This window comes from Pieris brassicae, chromosome 2 (genome assembly GCF_905147105.1).
Source record: "Pieris brassicae chromosome 2, ilPieBrab1.1, whole genome shotgun sequence".
Classification (NCBI taxonomy): domain Eukaryota; kingdom Metazoa; phylum Arthropoda; class Insecta; order Lepidoptera; family Pieridae; genus Pieris; species Pieris brassicae.
Window position 1 is genome coordinate 12,557,166 of NC_059666.1, and position 13,429 is coordinate 12,570,594.

Below are 13,429 nucleotides of genomic sequence, written 5' to 3' on the forward strand. Positions count from 1 at the left end.
TACTCATATTTGGTCGTAAACAGCGAAATCACGCGTATTGATTGTAAGAGCCTTTAACAATGTTCTTGCATTTTGCATCTTGTTTAAAAGAAATGGGAGCCAATAACATGTATACGCAATCGAAATCGTTTTCGATTATTAATTTGAGAGTAGAAGTAGAAGGCTTGTGTCCGCATACACTATCTACAATATATACCCACTGTCTGAAATATATTAGTCAAACAGCTCTTGGATTCAAACCAAAGCGACAAATGCTCCATAACTATTAACTACCAATTCTAAAGTATTGATTATATTTATTATTTTGAATTTTAATGATGGTATTAATATTAATTAATATGATATTAATTATTTTCTAACATTTTCAGTGGCTCGGTGTGGTTACAGCTCTAGCTCTACTGACTCTAGCACATGGGAATAATCAAAAGGTATTTTATTTATTTAATTTTAATTAACATTAAATTCCACCCGTATCACCTCGACGTCTGTCGTACTGCGGCTGAGAGTTTTTTAAGACAGTTATTGCCGCGCACCACCACTATGTGGAACCAGCTGCCCACTGAACCATTTCTGAGCCAATACGACTTAGGGTCCTTCCAGAAAAGAGCGTACCAATTAAAGGCCGGCAACGCATTTGCGAGCCTTCTGGAAATGTGAGTGTCCACGGGCGGTATCACTTTATATAAAATCGGCCTCCTGCCCGTTTGTGCCCTAATGATAATGAAACAGATACAGAAATCGGAGGCCCAGACCTAAATAGGCTGTAGAACTGATTTATTTTTATTCTTTTGTGAAGTACCAGAAGGCAAGGTAAATCCGACGTAAAATAAAACATAAATATGTATCTAAACCAAGGATGCATACCATTTTTTACTTAACACTGATGCTGCAATGATGCAACATACCTATTATCTAAACAACGCAAAGAAATTAATTGTTCAACAAATTAATGACACGGTTTCTAAATGAAATACTAAATGAACACCATTCTTTTGATGATTGATGTAAGCTATTGTTTAAGAGGCAGGAAATGTAACATGTACGTATTGTGTATAGAATAAGCTATAATATATAAAGATATATATGTAAACCATCGGATCCGACAGACGATGTCCTCTACACATGTCTTACATACAAAAACATTTAAAACTGTAAATCATTCTGGACTCCTCTTGAACAATCCAAAAGATTTCATCAGCCTGTTCAGCCGTTTAGGAGTTTAATAACGAACACATGCACAGAAGATTTATATATGTATATAAGTTGTTTATTTGCTGTAACAATAAATAAACTAGATACCTGCTGCAGCACCATATGCCGGGCTGATTTGTGAATCTAAACCAGGAAGCGTCGGGTGAGATGTGTTCTATAACTACGAGTCGCACAAATATACGAATATTCCATGAATGTATTTTACATTTAAAAATGTAAACGAGTTAATCTGTCTGGTTTTGTCTTCGTGATCGCGCTGTCAGCTTAGCTATCATTGAACACATTCCTATATCGGATATAAATCATCTATTGTTATTGTATAATCCCTTCCGAATTATATAACTTGCAAATAGTCTTTGTTTATAGTTTTATTCATATCTTATTTTTGTATCTTTTTCATGTATTATTTTTCGCATTTACACGCATTTGTCTGACACACATTGACGTTGGGATATGATGACGAAAATGAATTGAAACATACGAGAGTCATAGTCAAGTCACAACTGTAAATCTTTCCCTTAGAAATATCGGTGTTGCTGTCACTGTTAAACGTGGTCACATCCTATTTATTTATTTATTAAAGTGCACTACAATATATATAATGCATAGTCTTCAGTATTTGTTACGATCTATTATCAAATACGTGACAATTATGGTGTAAAATTACAAAAACTAAATAAAATTACACTTCCAATTTTAGGTTTTAATAGTATTTTTACCAGATAGGCGCTTAACAATGGTAACAAAAATATAAGTAAGAAAAGTCACAATAAACATTCCTTTCTAGGACTGAGTCCAGATTGGCCTTTCGCAATCCTTAATGTAAGAACAAAATACTTGAATCATTTAATCATGCTACATACGGATAAAATCATAACCTGCAAATTAATTATTAAAAAGAAACTTAAAACAAATTTAAATAGTAATCCCTATGGCAGTGTACCTTTAAATGTATGTATTGCGATACTTATTCGTTGAGCGAGGAAGGCACCAGCCAACTTAAATCTTTAATAAGCTCCTGTGCTCTTGAACCCCACGGCCCAACAGTTTCTACTCTAAAGATAAACAACAAACTTAAATTTATAAATTAACAGTACAATGCATAAGCTAACACTATGAAATTAATAAAATTTAAAAATTCATAGAACTTATTTAACTTAAGAACTGTGTTAGTATTTTTTAGTAATTTCATGAATTCATTAAATATATGGCATGGAAAATATTTTGTATATTAATTATTGGTAAATAATTTAACGATTTTTTAAATAAAACCCAAATGATTGTTAAGTTATTGTTGATTTTTTATTAGTTAATTCGAGTTTAATTCTTAAACGTATATATATAAATGTCATACAATAGATCTACTTTTACTTTTAATTTATATGACTAGTCCAAACTGGTTTAAGTGGCCCTTAGGAACTGTATAGGTGTATATTATTTATAAACTTCAAAAAATAAACTATATTCTATCAATGTCCCGGAGTTTCTGATCGTCGTGGTATCAATAATTTGAAGATTAGCATTATAATATATTTAGATGTCGTTAGAAAACGGAACGATACAAAAACATCTTTGTTTTATTAAGAATCTAGATTTCTCTCTTCAGTCGATAACTCATGTCTTAGCGTCGTGGTCAGCGAGGAAATTTGAGCGGACTATCTGTTTCCACCAGTTTCTGTTCAGCGCATCCCTTATTACCTCGTACAGTTTTGAGGACATTTCATCAGTCCTTCTGGTTGATGAACGGCCACGTAATCTCTTTAAGAAACTGTCTACATACTTCTATTTTCCATAAAACTCTAGAGATCGCTTGTAACCGATACTATGCTTAATTTTTCATATATCAGCCTTTTGAATTGTTTCCCGTCTTATGGAGAATAGTTATCTGTGATCAAAGAAACTTTACGTGGAATTATGTTTGTGTTTCGTTGTATTTGGTATTTTAAACTATTTAAAAAATATACTACGACGCACTAACATTAACAGAATCTCACGATATAGGTAGTCTTAAAACATATGAGTAGTAATAAGAATTGAATTACAGGAAGTTTAATAAGACAGCTTACATAAAGCTCGGTAAAGCTCAAGTGAAAGTTTCGACGTTTTATGGAGCTGGTACACTTAAATAATAAAGGGCATTTATTTGATTAGATCGTATCTTAAAACAACATCGTTCTTTAGATTAATCAATATAATTTAGATAGTCAAGCGTCCACATTTGTTGATTAAAAAACCTTTTACTTTCGTAGGAAAGTATTATTTAAGGGGAATTGAAATGTGATTTTATTGAAGTCTCATAACAAAAGGCCGTTAACAAATTCTGCCCGAATAGGTTTTAGTTAAATTAATTTATCACATCACATTTATGGACTACGCTCTATTTATTTCAAAAATCCACAACAACATTTTTTTAATTTTATATATAGATGCGATTTTGCATAGAATAGATGTCCATTATATTTATATCGTACTTACGAATATATTATTATTAAGCCTTTATTGGTGACACACAGTATAATAGATATAAAGATATGTTTTATTTACATTTACTAACTTAAAAAACACAGCAGATGTTCCGGTTTCGGCGATCAGCGTATGCTGTAACACATAGGCCTCTTTCAGCTCCTTCCATTATTTCTATTGATAGATAGCTTGTCGAAATCGTGTATCCTATTATTTTTATATAGTCTGCCCATCTCTTGGTCTACGAACATATAGTCATATCTTAATAAATGATTCAGTAGCAACAAATATTGCAGGAAGTTGGCTCTTATACGAACGGAGTCAGTAAAAGTGGTCTAACATTACGAAAGTTACATTCCGCAACTTGTTATTACGTGATTTACTTTTCTTATTCTTAAAAATTCAAGTATTTATAATTATTTTATTTAGAAACAAATTTATATATTTAGGTCTAAAAAGCTGTGAGGCGTGAGGTGCTTGAAAGATGAAGATGAAAATTATTAGTCAACTTTATTTTATAAGTAAAATATTATGCGCGTTATCTATTGAATCTCTCTTAACAGTGACGACTACAGACTATATACCTATTTTTTCAAAATTTATCAAAATTTTAAAACTCTGATTCGCGGATTTTATCAATATTTGCCTAATGTGCATGTTAATAACGCAAATGTATAAAAAAGGGACACAACTGGATACACAAGCATTAACTCAAGGTAAATAACCTAACCTAATAAAATAAAACACTGTTTGCAGCTGTAACAACTGACTTTAATGGTTTAAAACATCAGCTTAAAACTAAGATAACATTACGCGTAGTGAGGTTGCGAAGCTAGATTAACAATAATCTAACTTGACTTATTGAAGAGCTCATAATCTTGTGACACCTATGTTAATGGATATTATAGGAAACGGGAATGTTAAAGTACAATGTATAAGTATGATAAAATTAAAGCGTTCAATATTGGCTTCAGGTAGAATAGAATCATTTCGTTTACGCTTCTAATTATATATTCAATTAAAAAAGAACTACGAGACATAGCTAAAATATATTTGTATTTTTAAAAAGTAGAAACATAGGAATTTTAAGGCTTAAAAATAGTGCTGTCCAAATGACTTCCCTCGGCTGCTTTGCACTCTAGGAACCAAGGTCGCAAGTTTTGGAAAACTTGTTGAATAGTTGTTCTCGGTATTTTGTTACTTTCCCGAATATTTTCCCACTACCGATTTGAGGTAGTCTCATAGAAAATAATCGCATGGAGAGAGATCGGGACTACGTGGTGGCCATTCGATATCCCCCCTTTTCGAAATGAGTATTCCGGGAAACACATTTTTCAGCAGCTATATACCCTTGCCGTATGACATGTGGCCCCATCCTGTTGAAACCACATCCTCGAGGTATTGCCTTGAAGTTCTTGCAAAGCTGGTACCAGAAAGTCATGTTGCAATTATTGTTAGCTCTAACCGTCATCGCTGGCCTTCTTTCGTCCTCAAAAAAGTATGGCCCAATAATAACGACGATATCCCAGCCCTTAGGCTGTAAGGTGAAAATTGGCCTTATCACAAAACATTACGTTGTTGAACCGCTCAAGCATCAAATTGACAAAGTTAAGTCGGTTATTGGCATCATCTGGTTTTAATTCTTGGACTACCTGCATCTTTTAAGCCTTCAAATGCAAATCACGCTTCATAATTCGTCGTAAAGTCGTTCTGTTGATGTCCAAAGACTGGCTTCTCTTCTTCTTCTGACCTGTTGACTGTTGCGGGTTTCGCTGAACTGAAATATGAACTCGCTCCACAACGTCGGCTAATCTTGCAGAAACTGGGCGACCACGAGGCGTAATTGGTAGTGTTGAGCCGGTTGTTTCGAACATTCTGATCGATTTCCGTATCACATTGGCGCTTGGAACTTCACTTAAATCGCGTAAACCGTGTTTAAACGTCGTGCAGTTATCACCGATTTATTGTTTTCGTAATACGCTCGGACGCAAAATGATCGCTGCGCTCCCGTGTACGGCTCCATGGCGACTAAATTTCCAAGAAGCGGCGCAGCTAACAACACTACCCCCAGCCGTCCAGCGCCACGCGTTTCCGAGAAATTGAAGAATTAAATTGCCAACGCTCATATGGCCCACCCTGTATATATGCAACTTATTAGGTTACATAACTGGTGATTTAAGTGAAATATACTAGTACTATAGAACTATACTACTAGTGATTATAGAACGTCATTACTAATCATAATACTCGCGATTGATAAAATATACTCCACTAGAAATGAAAGGCATGGAACCAATTGATGAAATAAAAACATAATTATGGAATGTATTACATGTAACAATTTTGTGGAAGATTAATTGACGTGCTTTCGATGTTGCGTCATGTTAAATGAACTAGATAAAGCTTACATAATGCAGCTATCTAATTGTCTAGTCCACTTATTTGTTTACGAGATGTTTTGAGTTAGAGCTTATTGAATTTAAGACGTACATTTTATTGAGGTGATTCTTGCAACGATAAAGCTCACGTTAACGGGATATTAAGATTAATCCTTATTATTTGTGTAAAACCAAATTTGATGTTTTACACAACATCGCTGCTTATTTAACTACCATTTGAATCGTCAACAATTATTCCATTTCCAAGCGGCTTGATCCCTTGGGGTTGCGTAGATCACTCTGCATTTTCTACCGCTGTTTTTGTTTAGAGGAGTTGTTCGGATTAATACCAGAGTTTCAGCATCGGATGTCGAAGCAGAATACGAAATTCGACCACCACTATATGGAAGCAGCAACCCACTGATTTATATCCGAACCAATTCGACTTAGGGTCTTTCAAGATAAGTTTGCGAATTCAGCAAGACCACTTGCGAGCCCTCTGGTATTGTGTTATTTATGTTGTTATACTGTTATTTATAAGAAATTAATAACCAAGCTTATAGACTGTCGATTAAATTAATTTATTTTTGTAGACTTCAGACCGCAATGGAGTCGCAGAATGGGGCTGGCAAATGCGACAACAAGGCCCGGGTTCTGTTGGACATTACTATGTCAGACTTCCTCAGGTCAGTAAAACCCTTAACTATATCTATTACGAAAATTAGGTTTAATAACGGCATAATAACTAAGATTAAAATCTGAAAATCGGTATATATATTTGTTTTCTTTATAATTTTATTTAAATTTGAATGGGATCACATATCTTGTCACATTTGCAAGCTGTAATGCAATAAACTCAAGTAACAAACATAGAATTTATATTAATCAATTTAAAATAATTCGTTAATAAGTCTAATTAACGGTTTTAATAAAACAATCGATTATCTAAAGAAATATTGTCAGTATTGTATTTTGCCTTTGTAAACACTACTCTATTAATACACGCTGTATTAACAGAGTACCTAGTGTTTGCTTAGTCGTCCCCACGTGCGACTCTTATCCCTGAAGTTGTGGGTTCGATCCCCGATTGTGCTTTCTAGCTATATGTGCAGTTTACCCTTGCTTGTACGGTGACGGAAAACATCGTGAGGAAACCTTATATAGCCGATGGTGTGTGACAGGCAACAAATACAGTAATCTGAGGCCCAGACATAAAATGTAGCACCATTGATAAACATATTAGTGTTAACAGTGTCAGTTTCTGTTTATCGGTTAAATATTGGGAAATATTACTTCCTAAAGTAAAACTTTCAATCACGGAAAATGCATTAAAATTTATATACGCATCGCAACGGATCATTTACCAGAATACATACAATTAATACATACCGCACTGTCTACTTAATATTTACGACATTGGCGATGATTCAAGAACGAATGAAACTATGAAAACTTTTAATAGGATTAGTAATTTCATTTAATATATTTGAAGTTTTAGCAGCTGTAAATTAGTGTAAGTCTAGCGGACTTTATTTTTAAATTGGACAATTTTTTGTGAGCCCTAAAAGTTAATAAAAGAAGTATATATAGAAATGTTCCAACGCATGACGTAATCTCAAACATTATTAGTCACTATAATAAAGATGCCTATTTCAGTCCGAGCAACAAGTCCGCTATATAGCAGATGGAAGTGGTTACCACGGTGCGCTGGCGTTTAGCACGAAAGGCCCACAGCATAGCACTACGTCAAACTTCGCCCTAGGACGTCGAGCACTAGAGCTTGATTCTCAGGTTGGCTTAGCAAATATAGACTTCGAGTGGACGTACAAGTTCTGGCAAAAGCAGTATAATTAACATTTTCTATAATATAGTTCTTATATCTATTTACATTTTCAGATATCTTCTCAAGTGAGTCCCGGAATTCCAAATGAAATTCAAGAAGCAAGTGCCACCGCCGATTTGCGTGCGGTACAAAATCCTCTTGAACTTTTCCTTCTGCAAACTCATTACACGGCACCTCCTAACCAACCGCCACTATTTCATATAATTCCAGATCAAAATATTGTTCAATATAATCCAATACCTAATATATACTTTAACGATTTGCCCAAAGCTGAATATTACAACTACGTTCAACATAAAAACGGTGTTATGCCAGACCAGAACAACTTGATCTTATTGAATAATAATCAAAATGAAGGAACACTTCAATCATATAGTGAAAATGTTAACAAACCAAATGGTCAGATAGAAGTAGTACAAGTATTTAAGGCTTCTAACTGTTCAAACAATGATGAGAAACAGAAAAATAATATCGATAAAGAATCCGCTAAATTAGAGGTGTCAAATGGTTTGACTACAGTAGACGGACACTTCGGTGAAAAAGAAATAAAACCTCTAAATCGAGGTACAGTTAACTTTAAAGTTGAATCACCACGAAGTAATGCTAGAAATGAAAAAAAATACTATTCAAGTTCATCTGGATCCACTACACCTAATTCCGTAACATTTACTGAAGAAGAAGGTATATCACGGCTTGTAGCTTCCACGCAGGACTTAATATCAAATGAAGACTTGTTAAAAATTAATCACGCCGAAGAATCATCCGCCATATATACTCAAAACGATGATCTAATTAAAGCAAAACCAAGATTCAGTGTTAGATCTCAAGGTACCTTTGATTCACAGCGAACTGTCCCTCAAAGTCATGTCTCAGTCTCCACTAAGTATGGAAATATTGTAAATACTAAAACACAACATATAAAGAATGAAAGAAATAATAAACAATTAAATGAACACACATTTAAATCACCAATCATTGTCTCAGATGCAAATGAAAACAATTTTAAACAAAAGGTTGTTAACAATTTGATATCTACAATGGTTCCATACTTGGAAGATGGTTATGAACTGGTAAGAGTAAGAAATAGCTTAGATGAAGTCGGTGAAACTTCTGACGAAGATTTGGTTAACATCACTCCTCGACCCATCAGCCAGAACTATTTAACACCAATCACGGTAGCTCTAAGACTTTTGGAAGCAAATAATACCGATTATCAAGACCACGACATATCTGAAAGTGAAAACATCCCAGATACAGCCATGCCTGAACAGGAAAGAACAATAATAGAAATCCAACATTCAATACCTATTGAAATAACTCATATAAACGATGTTGAATATCATCGCGAGTATATGGATGAGGGTAGAAATTTTAATGGACCTTATAGTTATGGTAATGTCCAGCATAATCAATATATATTCTCAGAAACAAATAATGCTCAACCTAATCAAAATACAGACTATAACGATAGACAAAAGAAGAATTCTAATGATAATGAACAATCAGGCAATGCTTACAGTAAAGTTCATGTAAATCCAAACCAACAACAAGATAATAGAAATTATCATCATGAAATAGTTCAGCCAATTATAATTGAAAAAGAAGTTCCTGTTACCAAATTCGTCGACAGATATATTGAAAAGCAAGTGCCATACCCAGAACGAGTAGAAGTTGTAAAAGAGGTACCAGTAGATAGACCTGTACCTGTTCCTGTGAGATACGATAGAATTGTTGAAAAACCGGTAGAGATCACTCGATACGTCGATAAACCTTACCCTGTAGAGGTAATGAAGCCATACCCGGTTGAAGTGAGGGTTCCATATCCTGTCGAGCATAAAGTATACGTTGATAGGCCAGTTCACGTACCATATGCCGTTGAAAAGAATGTAATACATCCTGTAGCTATACCAACTCCTGTAGCGGTACCTTTTCCTGTAGAGCAAAAGGTGCTCTATCCAGTACCCGTTGAAAAACCAGTACCTGTAGAAAGAATAGTTCATAAAGAGGTTCCGGTGCCTTATCCAGTGGAAAAGAGAGTACCGTATCCCGTCCACCACGAAGTGAAAGTACCTGTGCCTTACCCAGTAGAGAGACGGATACCAGTGACAGTTGAAAAACCAGTTACAAAAATTGTCGAAAAGCACATTAAAGTACCTGTACCGCATCCGGTTCCTTATGAAATTCACGTGCCACAGCCGTATCCAGTTGACAGGATTGTTGAGAAAAAAGTGCCTTATCCAGTACACATTGACAGAATAGTCGAGAAAAAGGTACCAGTTCAGGTACCATACCCAGTAAATACTGTCGTTGAAAAAATTGTTGAAAAGCCTGTCGTAGTAACAAAATATGTTGATAAACCTTATCCTGTGGTAAAAAGGGTACCGTATCCGGTGGACAGAATTGTTGAAAGAAGAGTACCGTATCCGGTTGAAGTTAAGGTACCATACCAGCAAAAGCCAGACACGCCGTACGAATTTGAACAGATTGATCCAATTTACAATGGATATGGAAAGGGATACCAAAATCCAATACAGTACATTCCAAAAGTTTCCACTCTTCAGCAAAACCAACAGCTCCAAAATTATATGCAGATCCAAGCCGAGTCCCAGCGTAATTATCAAGTTCAAAAAGCTAGCGATGAGTATTTGAAAAGTTTGTACAAACAAAATATTCCCATTCATTCGACGCTGTGGGGAAACCAGTACGCCTCAACATACTCTTATATAAATTCCACAGATAAGAACTATTTCCCTTCAAACTATATAGAAAGTGAACAGAAATATTACGGTCCCCCGCCTACCAAAACATATAATTTTACTTGGGAGAAAAATCAGGACTCCGATAAACGAAGAACTGATAGAGCCCCTAAAAATTTAAGAATAGAGTATGGCGGATTCAAACCACCATTAATACCGAGTACGGAAGTCGATTTAGATGGAAATCCAATAAAGATACAGAATTAAGTAGCCCTAGGTTTATAATTTACACCCATTGTACAAAGTATTAGTTATAAAAACATGTCCAGGTTTAAAGCTTCGTAATTATTTTTGAACTTTTTCTGTTAATATTCTTAGAGCTTTAATCCTTTAGTAATAATAATTTTAAGTCTTTAGTAATTATATGTAGGAAATGTTTGTATTGTATTTTGCTTTACGCCGATAATAGTATCTTGCAATTCAAGTTATGTTCCATATTATACAGACATGTATTTTTATTATTGCATATTAATTTATTGTTTCTTTACGCATCGAAACAAATTAGTCTTAAGTGTAAAAGTATTACGTTAGAGACTGTATTGCTCAATTATTGAAAATAAATTGTTACAATATTTTGTGTGTATTTTATTTGGTTACGAGCACCACAATATTTCTGTCTTGACATTAACACTGCGTGAATAATAAGACCTACGGCAATCCCGTATCATATTGATGCCTGACGATACACTGCAACTGTCTCCTTTCCATCAGCTGTCTGCTTCCAGTCTCTTCGTAACCAATACGACTTAGGGTCTTTTAAGTAAACAATATTACGTTTAACGCATGCGCATGAAATCGCCTCGTAATTCAGCGATGGCGTTACCTAAATTTTTTTTTCAACATTCAAACCACGTATAATAACGGATAGGGTTAACAAAAACAATATTATGGAATTAAAAATAAAATTTATTTCCAGTTGAACTTTTCACAAACGCCACAGTCGACTGAGGCGCGGCCGACTCTACACTAAACAATATATAAACCAAAGCTATATAAATATACTACAGTATGTAATCATTATTATATTGTGGTTCCGCTTCGTACATCGCCACTTCATTTCAATTCTGAGCGAAAATCAATAAAAAAGTGTTAACAATTTTTAAAACTAATAAAGATTACCCTGTATTTTAAACATGTTTCAGCAATGGCACAAAACAATAATCTTTCATCAATTTATGGAATATTCGAGATAGTAAAAGATTTATAAAACTCGAAATGGCGATAAACGAAGCGAACAGGTCAGATTTGTGATTTTCATGTAAAAGTATAACACTACGCTTATTTAAGATTATTTAGAAAACGCGATCGCCATACATACATCCTATATTAATTTATGTCTAGTAAGTATGCATTTATCACACACAATATATCGACGAAAATTAACATAAAACAATAAATCCGAAAGCATCACACGATAGAAAAGGCTAAAACCCAGTTTGCGATTAACACAATACAATTATTGCTATATACGTTGTCTTTACCGGTCACAGTTCAAACATTTTAGAGTGAGAAAGGTGACTTTTTCTAATTCAGCCTTACATTAGAAAGAGACAACCGCGATCGCGCATAACCATATTCACACAGATTAACTATTGTAGAATTAAACTTGGCCGACGCTGGATATTCCTTTTATGAAGTTGACAGCTATATCAATTGTTAAATTCAATCGACATTAACAGCTGTCAGTTTCCCTTCTAAAAAACGAACGAAGCGCCAACCAATTGCGATTTACCTATTTAAAATTCGAACGTAAATGACATTGGCCATAGACTGAGCAATATTTGAAGCATAGACGCAGAAAACGCGATGACTGTCATTTACGATTGAATTCGATCTTTGTTTTGGCGTCACATCAGACAAAGTAAAAGTTCAGTATAATAAAATCAAAAAGAACGTAAATAAGGGTCGATAAATGTACTTCATAAATTAAATAGTATTAAAATGTTCTAAAGTGACGTCAAAAAGGAGAGTACATCTCAAGCGATACATAAATTCAGTAGCAAAAGTGTATTATAACATTAACCTAATTTCATCCGACAGCCATTTGCATTTCATTTTTGTATATACTCAATACATTGGAAAAAATTAACACTAAGCTTTAACTTGTATCTTGAGCGCGAACCCACTTTGTACATTATTACATTATTAATATAAGTAAATTAATAATTAAGCGATAGCACAAACCACGGTTCGAACGGCGAATACCAAAACGCAAATTTAGTTTAAACATCACGCGACATCTGAACTAAAATGGCGTCCGTGACATCACAGCTCGTCACTTATCTACATAAAATAATCACGTTTTCACGTTCATGGTATTTTACAACGGCGTTATATATGAGAGCGTATAAATAAACTAGATAAAATCATAAAATCGAATTAAAAAGACACCGGCCTTTGAAAGTCCATCTTGGCACATCGCAAATCACGCCATCATTAATATTAAGATTGAATTCTTGAAAACCTTTAAAAACGCAATTATGTAAAGATGAAATATCACGCGTTGAATATGTACATTTGAAAGTAAAAAAGGAATTATCACCTAGATTACACTTTGTCGATGATTATATTTACCATAGATTAATTAAACATAGAGTACTATAGCTATGGTTCTCTATGTGACATTGACAGTTTGCATCGCTTCTCTCAAGTGTATAACAATATTATTGCTAAAATTCGAAATAAAAACATAACTGTAACAATAATTGAAACATTTTTTGGCGTTCGATTTTTTGAAACACAAATTTCGAATTTGGTTTTTGTTTAACTCTGGTTGT

At 34.2% G+C, this 13,429-nt stretch overlaps 1 protein-coding gene across 1 annotated transcript; it reads left to right on the forward strand.

The window, feature by feature from the left end:
• The first annotated feature begins 421 nt into the window (after positions 1-421).
• Positions 422-10,859, forward strand: LOC123720243. Its single transcript, XM_045676782.1, has 5 exons — positions 422-428; positions 6,647-6,739; positions 7,710-7,844; positions 7,950-7,961; positions 8,301-10,859. The coding sequence occupies exons 2-5, from the start codon at positions 6,686-6,688 to the stop codon at positions 10,857-10,859; spliced, it is 2,760 nt and encodes a 919-aa protein (XP_045532738.1). The 5' UTR covers positions 422-428; positions 6,647-6,685.
• Positions 10,860-13,429: the final 2,570 nt, after the last annotated feature.